The 14,898-nt window shown below is 53.9% G+C and overlaps 1 protein-coding gene across 2 annotated transcripts in view; it reads left to right on the top strand.

Annotated features, from left to right (window-relative positions):
- SLC38A10 (solute carrier family 38 member 10) overlaps positions 1 to 14,898 on the top strand; it is a 38,068-nt gene that overhangs the window by 13,158 nt on the left and 10,012 nt on the right. The window contains exons 7-11 of one of the 2 annotated variants that reach the window (XM_054221297.1): positions 451 to 553; positions 1,349 to 1,531; positions 3,506 to 3,614; positions 3,812 to 3,918; positions 9,957 to 10,110. In XM_054221297.1, coding sequence (XP_054077272.1) covers positions 451 to 553; positions 1,349 to 1,531; positions 3,506 to 3,614; positions 3,812 to 3,918; positions 9,957 to 10,110 — 656 coding nt within the window. Of the gene's footprint in view, positions 1 to 450; positions 554 to 1,348; positions 1,532 to 3,502; positions 3,615 to 3,811; positions 3,919 to 9,956; positions 10,111 to 14,898 lie in introns of both variants that reach the window. The other variant, XM_054221296.1, reaches the window with a different exon arrangement.

The following is a 14,898-nucleotide window of genomic DNA, read 5'->3' as shown; positions in this document are numbered from 1 at the left end:
TGTTTAACTTTTCTTTTAGACAGTGTGATGCTCTAACCTTCTTCCTGCTTTTACTCTGTAAACACTGCGTTGCTTTAATTATCAGCATAGAGAGCTCCAAGAACAATAATCTGCAATGCGCTGCCTGGCCTGGTGCCACTGGTGTTTCACTGGAACAAACGGTCATTCATTTTGCAACACTTTTGAACCAAAATGTTTACATCACACGTTTAGCTCCACGTGGTGGGGTGGGGAGAGCAGGAATATTTCTGCAACACTTAAAGTTATGAGTGTTCTGAAATCTCTTGGCATTAGCAACATAAATTGTGGAATAGCAGCGAGTGTTTATGCTCCATAGGGGGAAGGTGTCAGGGATTCTTCGCTGCTGGGCCAAGGCAGGGAACGTGCTGGAGTTGGGTTTTTCTCTCTCTCTGCAGAAGGTTTCCTTAAATAATTTACCCTTTTCTACAGTCAGGTCTTGCCTACCTATGATAGCTTGGATGAGCCGTCTGTTAAAATCATGAGCTCCATATTTGCTTCTTCCCTAAACGTGGTCACCACCTTTTACATTACGGTAAGAAACTTCCCCTTCCCTTTCCTTGCCAGAAGTCACGCTCTGGAGGGGCAACAGGGATGATGATTGATCTTCAGCTGGGGCTGGTTTCTGCTTATCTGTATTTATTCTGAAAGATAAATCATTTTGCTGAAAGCAAAATTAGATGGGAGGTGACGAACTGAACTGTGCAGGAGGCATTTGGAGAGTCCAAATTTTCAGCGTGGCCCGTTTCCTCGGGCGGAGGCGGAGAGGAGACCCAGCTCTGCAGTGCGCATCCGCCTGCTGTCTGCCTTCCAGGGCCCAGCCTGCAGCCGGAGGTGCTGCCCGCAGCTTAGGAGAGCTTCTTTCAGCCTGTTGCAATTGGAAAGATGTTAAGGAAGTTATGCCTCATAAAGCACCAGTTAATAAAACTGAGTTAATAATTCCTGAGGAGAGCCTGCGAGCGAGGCCACTGCGGGGAATCGTTACGGCCCCTCCTTCGTTGGAGGGTGCAGGGTGCCGCTGCCCTTTGTCACTGGCAGTGGCCGCGTTCCCTTGCTGCAACGTCCTCCAGGAAAGCCCGCTGTATTTGGTGAGAAGCTTGCCTCTGCTTTTAGGAAGGTCCCACTGTTCTTGAAGCGTTTGCCTCAACGTCTGGGGGTGCTGCAGCCGGGGCTGCTGGCAGGTTGCCCACGGAGGTGGCCCCACGCTCCCTCCTTGGCTGGCCCGTCCTAACTGATGGGAGGTCGCTGACCCCCACCCTCTTGTAAAGAGCAGATGTGAATGTACTTGGGAGTCAAACCCCACCCGCTCACCTCCCCTCCTGCCGGACAGGTGGGCTTCTTTGGCTACGTGAGTTACACTGAAGCCATTGCTGGGAACGTCCTAATGAACTTCCCTTCCAACCTTGTGACGGAGATGATCCGAGTGGGATTCATGATGTCAGTAGCTGTGGGGTTTCCGATGATGATTCTCCCGTGCAGACAGGCGCTGAACACCCTTCTCTTTGAGCAGCAGGTAAGACCCTCTTGTGTGGCCAAGGAGCAGCTGGCTGCCTTGGTGTGCACCTTTGAAACTTGCTTTTTGAAGGGCTACTGTGACTCTCTGGCTTCTGCTGCTGGCTGCCGAGCGGGGCTGCAAACATGCCTTGGTTCTGTGAGACTCCGTTGACAACTGCATATTTCTGACTTGTGGTAGGTACTCGCTATCCAGGGGGACAAACCCTCAACTCACAGTGAAATCGTAAGTGCCTGGTGTGTGGTAACAGTGCGGCAGGAGGCCCGCGGCAGTCTGTAAATCCTGCTCTGCAGAATGGTTAATCTCTGGTACTTTGAGGTTCTTGTCCGCTCTGCAGAGGAATTTCGTGGGCAGAAGTGCCGGGGTTGTGAGCCTGAAGCCTGCTATTGCTCTGCTGCGCCCCGAGTCCCGTGGCTGCTCCTCCCCGGGGGATTTCGGCTCTCGCGCAGAAGTGTTACACAGTTCAGAGCCGCGGTGGTTCCCCCCCCTCAGAAAGAGGGAGAAGTGTGCTTTTGGAAACAGAGGAGCCTCCTTATTTCCTGCTGCTCCAGCTGGCATCCTTTTGCTGGCCAGCTCGATCTTGCTTTGCATTTAGCTCAAGCTTCTGTTCCTGGCCTCAGAGCCCAGCCCAGCCTCATTTCTTCTTGCTTCTGTCTGTGCCTGCTCATTTCTGCTCTTTTATTGTTATTCTCGTCCTTGCACCTCTGTCAGTAGCCCCTTGCGCAGCCTTCTCCCCTCCGGGTTCGGACCTCCCCTTCCTCCAGTGCCTCCGGGGCTGTGTGGTGCTGGCGTGGGGCAGAAGCATGGGGTGGAATAGAGCCCTCTCCCACACGTTCACCTTTCCCAGGGTCAGATCTTCAGACGGCCGTTGTGACTATAGTTGGTCTGTCTGATTTAGACTGTAAGTCCCTTGTGGCAGTAGCGTGTTCTCCTCTGTGTATTGTACAGCACTAAGCATGCCGATGGTATTCAGCAAATAACAGTAAGAGATTGTGGGAATGTTCTGAGGCCTTTGTGTATCTGCATAAATAGAAACCTCTTAGGGCAGGAAATAAAACTTGAGCAATTTATAGCTCTAAATCCTGCCACTTTTGCCTGTGAGAAGCCCCCGGCTCTTTTCTCACATCGGGAGGGCCTGAGGATGGGGGAAGACGGTCGGTGAAAGCCAGTGGGTGCAGAGAGTGAGCACTGGAGACGCTTGGGAAGACCATGGCTCTTGCTTGGGCTCTGCTCGTTGCTCTTTGGGCTCTGAACCTGTCACGTTGCTCTCCTCTCCCATCTGTGCGGACGGGAGAGCAGGGACCCGCTGGCTCTCCAGGGAATGTGGGTTCGCTGGGTCCTCCGCTTTCTGCACCTCCTGCTTGGAGCGTGGGGATGGGATGGGAAACGGAAGGCATCTGGAAACCCTCCGGTATCAGCAGCTCCCCAGCAGCACTGATCATCCCCTCTGCCATCCAGCCAGGGTCTCCTCTCTCAGTCGGAGGAGCTGGTACATGTGTTGTAACACGGTGGGAATAGCCCTGCTCCTGGAGGTGTTAGGGGACACCTTGCTGTCACAAAACCAGAGCTCTTCCCCCTGTGTCTCGTCTCCCTCCTGCCTTCTCGCTGCACCTCTTTCTCATGCCCTTGGCCTTGGGGCCACTCGCAGAGGCTGGGTGGCCGCAGCGCTGGCACAGGGACTGGGATGCAGCTGTGCAGTTCACATCTGGGGCGGGATGGAAGCAGCAGCTTTGGCTCCGTGCCCCCTGTCACTCTTGTTTTGAAGGTTCAAATGCAGTTGCATATTAAAACTGCCCAACCACGTCTGACTGTGTGTGTTGTTCCCCCCCCCCGCCCAGCATTCACCTCTGCGGAGACCATAGCGTGGAGGTGACAAAGCTGCTGGAACCTGCTGGGGTAATTGCTTAGGAACTGCGGGGTTCTGGTGCAGGAGCTAAACTCATTCTCCCCCTCCCACCCCTTCTCTTCCAGCAGAAAGACGGCACCTTCGCTGCTGGGGGGTACATGCCCCCGCTTCGGTTCAAAGCCCTGACGTTGGCTGTTGTGTTTGGAACCATGGTGGGAGGCATCATGATCCCGAACGGTGAGTGAGGAGCTGGGGGCAAGGGCTGGTTGGTTGGCTGTTTTCTCTGGTCTCTTTTATTGGCTTTTCTGGGTGCGATGGCCAGGCCCGCTGGGCTCGTGCCCCAGCCTGCCTGGGGGCTCAGACAGCCGCCACGTGCTGTGCTCTGGCTGTCCTGGAAGAGGCCTTTGCTGACTTCTTCTCCTCTTCTTTGCCAGTGGAAACGGTCCTGGGTCTGACAGGTGCTACCATGGGAAGCCTCATCTGTTTTATCTGCCCAGCTCTTATTTACAAGAAGATCCACAAGAATGCTCTTTGTTCGCAGGTCAGTGCTGATGCTGCTTGACATCCCCCTAAGCCCTCTGCAGAGCCTGGGAACGTAGTTAATTTGGCTGAGAAACTGCTCAGCACCTCCTCCAGCCTCCCCCCCCTCCCCGAGTCTGCCCAGTGCAGGTGGGAGCTGCTCTGGTCGGCTGCTCTGAGCAGCGTCGCTTACGGGCACGCAGGCAGCAGTGGAGGAGGCGCTGGCCCAATGCACAGCCAGCCCTGTGCTGGAACACCGGCTCTTTTTGTCCCACCAGCAGCAAGTGAAGCATTCATTTGGTGCATAAAACGCCGCTTCCAGTCCGCCTTCTGGTGGGCTTCAGGTTCCGTATCTGCAGAATGCGAAATCCAGGCAGCCTATAAAACCTTAACCGGCCTTACATCCCAACCTGCCGGGGCTGGGTAAAACAAACACGGTTTCTCAGCGATGCGGTTCTTGCTGCTGACCCTCAGCTTTCTGGTTTCAACCAAAATAATAATAAAAAGGAACACACACATAGAGGTGTTGCTTCAGGAATTGGTTTTTAAAAAATCGGGGTTGTTCAGAGGCTGTTAGAAGTTTAGCTTTTCCTTTTTGCTCCGGTTTGAATTGGCCTCCTTGGGGACTGAAACAAAGTGGCTCTTTGCTGGGCTTGATCTCTCTCCTTCTGCAAATACTGGGCTTTTGTGGGGCTGAAATTAACATGTTTTGTTTTTTTCTAACAATAACTTAATCCGCTGCCTTTTAGCAGGCCTCTGCCCCAGCATTACCAGTCACGACAGTGCTGGGCTGGGAATAAGGTTTTCGGCAAACTGCGGAGTCAGCAGGGGGAGAGCACGACATTTTTGTGGGTCCTACAGAACTAATGGCTTTTTCTGTGTTTAATGACTTGTGGGTTTGCAAACGTACATGAAGTTTTTAAGCAGGGTGTATTTTTTTCTTTCCCCGTGCTTTCTCTGACACAAGGAAATAGTCCAACTTTCCAGCTTTCACTCTGAATTCTGACACTTTGGTCCCAACGTCTTTGACTGAAACCCCAAGCAGGAGTCTGAATGCCAGCCTGGATTTTTCAGGGAAACAAAGAGCACTTTCAAGAATTGCTTTCTATTCCGGCTGAGCCAGAACGTTTCTCTGCAGTGCCTTGAAACTGCACTTAGGATGTGCTGAGCTCTTAAACTGGCTGCCCAGAGGCGACTGTCAGCTGCTCGGGGTTGAACACTGGGGCCCTCACAATCCTTGACCTCAAACGCTGGTCACAAGGCTGGTGAAGACGTTTGTCCTGCAGAAATCCCCACAAAGGAATAAGGGCTTATCTGAAGCATCAGCCCCCAGGTTACCCTGGCATTTCAAGGGGCTGGTAGCAAGCTGTCCAGCCTTCTCTTGAATGATCCATGGCCTGTCAAGTTTGCATAGTTTCTTTGAGCGATGCTCTGAAGTGCTGCGGCAAGGGCACACCTGCCTTCAGAAACACGCCGGGCTGCAGAGCCCTTCCCTGCCTCCACTCTGGAGCACAATTCTGGGCCCACCCTCTCCTCGTTCCTCCAGGTCTTCTGCAAAGACTCATTTATTCTTACCCTGAAGCTCCGTCTTTGGTCTCCTCCTTCATTCCTGCTTTTCTTTGATCAGGCGCTCCACTCCATCAAAATACGCTCCTGTGAAAAGTGGCAGTCAAGCGGGAGAAGGAGCCAGCCCTGGGCATAGCTGTCCCTCCCCGCTTTTCCCTGTCTAAACAACGGAGATGTATGTTCTCCCTCCCTCCATCATCCTTAGCTTTCTTCCAAAAGCAGCAGACCCTCTCAACGCCAGCTCTTCCGCTTGCCTGGATTATCCCGACTCTTGCGCTGCTGCTGCTGAGAACTGGCTGCTTTTATTGGGCCACTTTGGGCATCGAGCAAAGTCCTGTATGGGGCAGCCTGTGGGGCTGGCTGGATAGGAAGTTTAGATTTACCGAGCTGGGAAGATGGTGCAAGCTGAGGCTACAAAACGGGGAAGTTGCATTAAAAGTGGCGAAGTGGGTTTCAGGAGAAGGAATATGGGCTGTCCCAGATGTTTGCCAGCCAGCAAAAAGCACGGGCAGCTTCTACCAACCAGTTGTTAATTGTCGCAGCCGCTGGTCGGCTGGGGCTAGGGGGTGGCCTGGTTGAAAGGCTTGCTGTGTTGGAAAGACAATCAGGTAACGGAGCAGTTAAAAAGCTTGAAGTCAGGCGTGCAGAGCTACGAGTGAACTGGGGAGAGCGTTCCCTTCCTTGTGGTTCAGCATCAAGCGTGTTCCTGTAAAGGTGCCGGTCCTGCTGCCCTCCGGGAGGCTGGAGCGAGGGGACAGAGTGAGGTTTGGCTGCTGAAGGTCACGTTAAGGTCTGTAAACAGAGTGTTTAACTTCTAACAGGAAGGTGTTGGCTTCCCAGTGTTGACACAAGCCTGTCCGAGAGGCCCCTCCTAGGGAGGCTGGAGTGGCTGTTGTCCCGGTTGGGGAAGAGGAGCTGCGGAGAGGCTGCTGGAGGTCAGGAAATGACCCCTCGCTCTCGCTCCTGTGCGGCTGGAGAAGACATTCCCCTCTGCCCTTGCCTGGTAGCGCAGCGGCCAGCACACCTTCACCGCAGGCGCTCGGGGTCGGTACAGCCGCAGCATCTCTGTCGCAGTGCAGCAGAGGAGCCCGGCGGTGACCGGGGCTCTGCATTCCTTCACCATGACTCTGTCCCTCCAAACACTTGGTGTCCAAAACAGCCCAGTTTGGAGGATGTCGTCACTCTACACAAATGCAGGTTTTTTTTGCTTCCCGCTGATGGCTGAGGCGTGGTTAGAGGAGATGGTCTGAGCTGATGACTCTTCTGTACAAAGTTCGAGTTATCTTCTGGGAGGAAGGACGGCCGAGGGAAAGCGACCAGCAGAGGAAACGGCCGCGTAAACTTCCTCTCCTGAATTCCTGTCCATGCTCAGAGCGTTCCTCTCCAGAGACAGGCCCTTGCCTTGCTGACCCGCCTGTTGGAGGAGGCTGCACAGGGCTTGCACGTCCTCTTGCCATGTCCATCCTGAGAGGTGCTTCTGGAGAAGGGTCTCTGCTCTCAGCAGGTTCACTTTTCAGAGGTGGGGGGGAGATTCTTCCTGTGGGACCAGACACTGGCTTATAACCGCTCTGCAGTGTTGTCCCTCTCCTTGCTCCAGGTTCTCAACTCTTCAGCTGGGCGCTTTGGTGGTAGGTGGCTCCTCTGCCTGTGTTTGGTTCCTCGAGCCACCGGGTCCTTACAGCCCACGTTCATCTTCTTTTGGTTTAGCCTTGGTGGTCCCTTGAGTCCAAACTGCCTAGTTTTCCATGTCATAAGCATCTCCTTAGGGTTAAGCCAAATTGTGGACCTCTTTATCCTGGTCTGCAGTTGCTGACGGGGTGGGTGAGGAGGAGGCGTGCTGACGGGGGAGCTGAGGGTGAGGGACGGCTGCTGGTTCGGGGACAGCCCAGCCTGTGGACTGTTCACGGGCTGCCACGTGTGCCCGTACCCGCTGCCCTGGGAAGCTCACAGATGAACTCCAAATGTTAAACAATCAAAGGGGTTTGAATCCAAGGCATTCAAGCCCGTGGTTCCCCACTAAGATAAGAAACAACAAAAATCCTTTTAAAACTTTTAATGTTTTCAGCCGTTTCCTACCGTTCCCTTCTCTCCCACGTTGCTCCTAGTTCCTGTGGCACCAGAATAGATCCTCTTTGTGGAAATGCTCTTCCTCTCCTCTGTTGTTTCTGGAAGACGCCAGAACAGCCTTCCAGTTGCAAAGTGCATTTCTGCCGGGGCTGTAGATCATGCGACGGGAGGAAGCGGACGAGCTCCAAGCCGAGGGCAGCCGTGGCAGGGACCTGCTGACTCTGCTGTTGGCCCGAGCGGGATGGCAGGATATCTGCTCTTTGTGCACCCACACAGCAAGGCAGGGAGCAGATTTTACTTCTGTTTCCTTTGCAACGTCTCTAAGGTCTGGCCTCTGCTCCCTGGCCGGGCTGCTCGTCCCTCGTCCAGAGATGCTTCGTGTCCCGCCAGCCTTTTCCTTCTGAAGGCGTCTGTCTGTCTGCAGGGGGGAGCTGGGGACGGGCTCTCCTGGGCCCAGGGCTCTGACCGCCCTGGCCCACATTTCTGGGTGATCTCCCTCAGTGCGAGGAAGGAGGGGGAAGCGTTAGCCTCCCCTCCCTCTCCTGGGCATGCCGATATTTTAACTTCTTTCAATTTTACTTCTCCCCTTTATTTTCAGTTTTCTCCCTCCGGCATCTCCCAGTTGTAGCAATCCCTGTAGCCGTTCCTGGTTTTTCTCACACCGAGTCGCATCCTTTTGTCGTGCTTTTTGTTAATTGGGATGTAAATGCTGCAGGGTAAGGTTCTGGGGGAAGAGATGAATCCCACGGGATGTGGTCCTCTCGTGAGCTGCTATCACAGCCCAAGCCGGAATCACCAGTACTCTGGGTGTTGCAAAGGGCAGCTCGTGTGGTTCCTACCGAAGAGCAACAAGATCACGTATACCAAAGCGACGTTTTTTCCTTGGCAGATTGAGACTTTTTTAGGATTGCCCTGTGAAGCATGTGTAGCGAGTTGTCCTCGTTAGAAGCGTGGTGGAAGAAGCGGCGTCCTCTCCCCAGCAGCCTGCGCTCCGCACGCGCGCAGCCGCAAGGTGCAAAGGAGAGATGCAGTTCGCAGCGTCGTCTTGGATCCTGTGCTGCCATATGCAGAGCTGCAGAAATAAGCTAGATCCCTGGTGTTTCAGAGAGCAGAACGTACTTTAAAAAAAAAAAAAAAAAGAGGGAATTGCTGCATCATAAATACCAATTTGCTGCAAACTTTCAGCTTCCCAGCATCGCCGAGGTGTTTTCTGTTTTGCGTAAGATGGTTCCTGTTGCTTCCACGGTTTGTTGTGAAAAGGAGTTTGTAGGGAGATTGTGTTTCCAGCGGAGGGTGATGCTTCTTTGCCCGCTTCCTTCAGCACAAACTCTTGCACACTTTCTCCAACCAGTCATTCCGTGTCGTTGATGCATTGACATGCAAACCAGGTTCCACGAGAAGCCCTTGCTGTGACAATTGCAGTGATTAACTAGGTAAAAATAATATATTAGAGTTTAATTAAATCTCCCCAGTCGGTGTTGTCGGCCAGCAATCCATCCGCTCGGCTCTTTGAACTGGCTCCCCTTTGCCCGGAGGCGCAGGTGGCATTTGGCAGCCCTGACACCCAACGTGGCCGATGTTCCTCGGCCCCTGTCGCTGCTGCGCATCGTCTCGCTTGTCCTTCTCGCGTTACCCCGTGAATTGCTAGCGCTCCTAGAGATTATTTTTTTTGGTGTAGTCAGAGGCAGAGAGTTTTTAATTCTTTCTTACAGCTCATGTGGAATTAGATCCTTTCAGATCAATTTATCATTAGATGATAAGCTGTAGAAAAGTTCTTTTTGGTGGTGGTCACTTTCTCCTTTTTGAGTTAAAGAAATTCGTAGAGCCCTTCTCTCCGCAGTGTCCAGATTCTGTCTTTCTTTTTTTATTCTATTTGGTCCCAGGCTTTTGGAAATCAGGGAGGATTCTTATCAGCTTCTTGAGCACTGGCCACCAGGATTTGTGTGTGGACATCTTATTCTTCCTCTCAAAAATAAGAATTTTTAAACAGCTCCCTAGAAACTTTTTTAGGCTCTAAACAGGTTGGGCACTTCTGTTCTCAGCCAGACCTGATTTCATGGTGTTCTAATGTTGCTGATGGAAATACCAGGGAATGAGTCTTTGCAGCTGGACTCCTGTCTGCCACATGCATTTTTCTATCCTTACGTCCTGTCCACTTGCTTTTGAGCCCTCCTGGTACAGGAGTCGCCTTTTCAACAGCCTCCAGCATCTGAAACACTCATTGCTACGTCTCTACATCCGAATAAAAACCTCAGCCAAAAGCTACTGTTTTTTCTTTTTCACCTCTTAAATTTCTCTGTCTCTTATTGACATGTGTAATTGCACTGAGCTTTGAATTGTTTGGCGACACTGTTTGCATGAAGAATGCTGTACAGAGCAGTCCCGTTTGTTTTGCTGCGCTAACTGAAGCTCTGGCACATTGTGCAGATTATACTGTGGATTGGCCTGGGAATACTGGTGATTAGCACGTACACCACCTTGTCTGCGACGGAGGACGCCCCTGTGAAGACAGAAGCGATGGGCTTGGAGCACCTGGACGGCGAGCAGAACAGAATTGACCAGGATGCAATCAAAATCCCAGGTATGTGCCTGCTTGAGGTGTGCTTCGAGCCCTGCTCCCAGCTCCACCTCTTTGAAAAAAAAAATAATTAAAATATATATTTTCTAAAAGCGCGGTGGAAGCAGGGTCATTTCCAGGTGGCTTCACAACATCCTGGGGACTTTTCCCAAGAAAGGCTGCAGTTTTGCCTTCTGGAAAAGCCTGGTGTGAGCTCCGGTGGTACCCTGTGGGAGTTGTTCTTTTGGGAAGGGAAAGGAAAGGAAAGGTAGGGTGCAGGGACAGGAGTCCCCTGTAAGGACAGAGCATGGGTCTCCCCGTTCGGGGTAATAAATGCAGCTCTGTGAGCACAGCCCAGCGCTGGCTCCGCGCTGGCCACCTGTACGAGGGGTGTGAGTGGCCAAACAGGGCTGCTTTCACCATTTCTGCCAGCGCATTGTCCGCGGTTCCAATAACAAGCCATTCATTGCGCTCAAAGGTATGTAAATTTATGGGCACTGACTTTTTTTTTTGGTTGTGAGGATATAAATTTGGATTGGGTTTTAGCTCTGACAAAGCCTGTGATTATGCCTCAGCTTTGTTTACTGGTTCACATTATTTATTATTTGTTTACTGTGGCCGTTGATAGAATTACGGCCGATCCCTCCCTTCCCCAGCTGCAGGCTTGCCTTGCAAGGCCATCGCTAGCAGGTGTCGCGTGACCCCGCGCTGCCCCTCATCTGTGGCTGTGTCCTGTTTCTTTATTTTATTTTTCTTTGGTTCTGCGCGTGCTGCTTTTTTTCTTTTTTTTTTTTTGTGTGTGTGTGTTCTTCGGGGGGCCTTGAAATAGCCTCGCAGAGATTGAGAACGGAAGCGAGAAAGGGGCTGTCTCTTCTGGAGATTATCCTCCCTCCTGGTTGTTGGCTGTGTTCCTGCCGAGCAGCTTTGAGTGTCTCCGAGACACCGGTGCTGCCGCCGATAACATTCACTCCTGGGTTGCTCCGTCCCTGGCAGCGGTGGGGTTTTATGCGTTCGTGCTCCTGGTTCACCCAAGGCGTACGCGCCTTCTCAGGCACTAGGATACCCGTGAACTCTGAGCAAAAGATGCTCTCAATCCCTTAATCGAGCACACTCAGCAGGGCAGGGAGGAGGGATGCGATTGAATTCTTCCGTCTTTGTTAATTTTGGAGCAGTAATGGCCAAAGAACAGCTGCTCGTTTCAGGAGGAGTCGCTAATGACACGTGTTCTTGTGACTGGGAAAATAAAAAAAAGTCCCATGAAAGATGGTGTCCGCTGGAGTTTGCTAAATCTCTTCTCCACTTCTTCTCCGCGTGAGCCGGAGCGGCAGAGCAGGACGCCTGCGTCTAATCATCGCGGAGCGCTGCGACTCGGCGGTCGCCCTGCCGTACCCGCCGCGTGTGCCCGCAGCTCCTCGGCATTAGCCCTTATTGCCTGGTACTTACTGCTGGATTAAATAATCCTACCTGGGAGGAAGGCGGTTTTAGTGCTCTTGGTTCGTAAACTTCCCCGGGGTGGAGCCGTGCGGCTCCGAACGCGCTGACAAGCGTCTGCCCGGGGAAAGTTCGGCTGCCCTCCGAGTCCAGCGCGGTTTCGCCATGGGGGGCTGCTGGCTCTGCCCCGGGGAGCGGAGCCTGGCTGGGGCGCTCCGTCCCCTGGCAGGAGGGAGCGGGATGGAAGCGGGATGAAGGGGGACAAGGACCTCGCAGGGGGAGGTGGGGGTGCCCCAGGAGAGCCGCTGCTGCGAACCACCCCGTGCCTTGGATCCGTGCCTCCCTGTGCCTCCGCAGGATGTCGGCTTGACTAGCAATGAGAGGCGTTAAATGGTGCCCTTCTTCCCCCCCGCAGCTCCCCCCTCGTCCTCGCCCGGCTTGTTTTGCAGAGGCAGGAGCCCGCAGCCTGGAAAACACGGCGGCAGCTGCATCCTGCCATTCACGGGGCGCGCAGGATGCGGGCTGCCCCGCATCACCTGGGTGCCCTCGTCCCGCGCACGTCTGGTTCGTATTCCTCGCACGGGGCTTTCCCAGGAACACACGGCTGCTCCCCGGGCACCGCCGGGGGTGCTCGGCCCCGTCCCTGCCTCAGGGGGACCCTCCGAGCCCCTTCCGCGCGCCGGGAGCTGCCTGGCCGAGGCAAACCCGGGGGCTGCGCAGGGCCTTTTCCCAGCCCTGCCTTCGCCGGCTGACTTTCGCCTGTCAGCATGTGAGAGGAGTTTTATTGGCCTCTTTGATGTTGCGGAGACCAGAACTGTACAGACTTTCATTAAAACCCTGCCCTGTGGGCCCTGGGATTATGAATATTAGAACATTGCCCTTTTATGTGAACACGTATTGACCAGCGAACTCTGAATAGTGTTTTTACTAACGACACCCAAGTGCCCATTACAGCCCCTGCCTGTATTGCTTGAGGTTTACTGTCAGCAGCTCTTCGGGAAAGGTATAAAACCCCTTTCAGAAACGTTCTGCCGCTGCATGCAGCGTGTGCGCCTATGTTAAAAGGTTGCTAAGCTGCCTGTGAAAGCTCACGAAGGCAATTATCCATTTAAAAAAAAAAAAAAAAAGCTAATTAGGCAATTTCTCTCTGTATTTGAAAGCACCCTAGAGGGTCTCATGGGGCGGATTAAGATTTTGTAATATTTTTCAGCTCCTTACTTGATCATCGCTGCTTCATTTTCTTTCTCTGGGCGTTGTGCAATATCGGGTAACAAAGACCTGATTCACGCTCCTTATGCAAGAGTTGCCCTTTCCCCGGGCTCTCCGCGGAGCCTGGCCGCTGGGGACCCTTCCCCGTCCGCCCCCCCGCGCCCCTCTGGATGTGCTGGGCTGTGTTTTATGGACCTGGGTGAAACCTGGCTCGGCGTTCGGCTTCCCCGCGGTCTGCTGGCGCGCGGCAGGGCGTGATGCTGAGGGATCCTCCGTATCCGCGTGTTTGTCCCCAAAAAAGAGCCCTGCCCGGCTGCGGGCTGCGTCCCCGCCAGTGTTATTAGGCAGAGCAGCCCCGGAGACGCGTGAGCCGCGGGTTCTGCTGCTCCTGATGCTGCAGGAACAGCTTGAGGCTGCTGCGGCTCTCCCGGGTGCTTTGTGCCAGCCGGCTTTTAATAGTGCCTGTGACACAGAAAAGGAACTATCAGCCTCTTGTAATTTGGGTTTTGTTTTTACTGCTGGTGCGTCAGGAGACAACTGTGAACTAATTTCAGTGATGCCATTCGATAACCTTGTGAAATCTGTCACCCTTTCCAGGGGGAGGGGGGCTGGCTGGAGGCGCCGCTGGGGCTGGGGGGGCTGCGCGGAGCTCCCCCGGGGGGGCTTCTCCCGTCCTGCTTCGGGTGCAGGGCTGCTCGGCTCAGCTGAGGGCAGCCGTTTGCCCCCGTCCCTCTGCTCTCGTGGATCTTGCTCCATTTCACTGCGCTGAAGCCATTTCAGCGAGTCGAGCTTGGACCAACACGAGCAGGTCCTGACACACCCCCCCCCTCCCCGGTCCCCCCATGTCCCTCGTCAGCCCTGGGACGATGCTCCGATCACTCAACAGTCACGGAGAGGTTGGTGTCTCCCCCAGCCCCCTGTGCTGTCCCTGGGGATCCCCCGGTCCCTTGGCTCAGGGGGGAGCACAGCGGGGCCTGTCTCCCTGCCCCTGACGAGGGCGGGGGGGTGCGGACCCAGCTTTTGGCCACGGTCGTCGCTGCGGTGGACGAGCGCGAGAGGAAAACCACGCGAGGAGGGATTTAATGCCTTTCTGGGACCATTGCTACTATCCGAACCAGGAGTGGGGAGGGGGAAGGGAAGCTTTTAGGTTGCTAATCGTGAAATTTTATTGCAGCCTGGAGAGGCTGTTGGCAAACCACAACACATACGCGCGCACACGCGCACACACACACACACACAAATCAGTCGCAGAAAGCCCGGGCTTCCCTTCGCCGCCCCATAAGCGTGAGAGAGGAGCTGGTGATGCTCCGGGTGAGCCGGGGCGGCTCGGCAGGACCCGTCGGAGCAAGGCAAACCCTCCTGGCGCTTGCCGAACGCCCAGCTCCTGGTGTCGTAAGCCAAAAAGCTTTTACAGCCCTTGCCTGTAAAGTCCAACACCACTCATAAAACATTAAGAGGCGCAGCATTACTGTAACGCTCTCCAAAGGGACCTGCAGGGCGACTAGACAGTTAGAGCGATTATTACACATCCTGAGCAAAATTGTTCTCTGCAAACCACATATAGTCCCTTATAGATTTCCATGCAGCGTGAGAGGTCGTTAATTCACGCCCTGATGATGAACTTAATTTTGTTTCCCGCTGAGCAAATGACGGCTTAGAGGCAACTTTGTCTTATTATGGTGTGGAGACTTTTATTTTTTGTTTGTGTTTTGTTTGTGTTTTGGTCTTTTCTTGCATTGTTTGCAGAACCCGGGACATGTGGCCGCCTCTTGATTTACGATTGACGCTTCTCCCAGCAGCGGGACCCCCCCAGCCCCTCAGTCGGGGCCCAGACCCGGGAGGGGGGAGCTGGGGGGTTCACCTGCAGCAGGGTCCTGTGGCCAAACGCTGCCGTGCACGCGGGGGTACTTCTGGTTTTAACCCCTCCATTTCCCCCTTGCATGGAAAATTCCCCCCCGCCCCGCCTTGTATTTTTATCCCTTTTGGACGTCATCTCGCTGCACGGGTGCCTCGTCCCTCGTCTGCTTCTGCCATGGGAACGGTGTTGCGGTTCTCTGGATCCTCCAGTTTCAGAGGCGCCGCCGTCTTCTCCGAGTGCAGCCATCTCCCGCCTTCATGAACCAATTAACGAAAAACTTTCCTCCAATAAGAATAAATAATTTTTTGCTGCGA

Source organism: Rissa tridactyla, chromosome 15 (genome assembly GCF_028500815.1).
Source record: "Rissa tridactyla isolate bRisTri1 chromosome 15, bRisTri1.patW.cur.20221130, whole genome shotgun sequence".
NCBI classification, from domain to species: domain Eukaryota; kingdom Metazoa; phylum Chordata; class Aves; order Charadriiformes; family Laridae; genus Rissa; species Rissa tridactyla.
The sequence above is the reverse complement of the archived record's forward strand: the minus strand, read 5'-3'. Positions and strand labels throughout refer to the sequence as shown.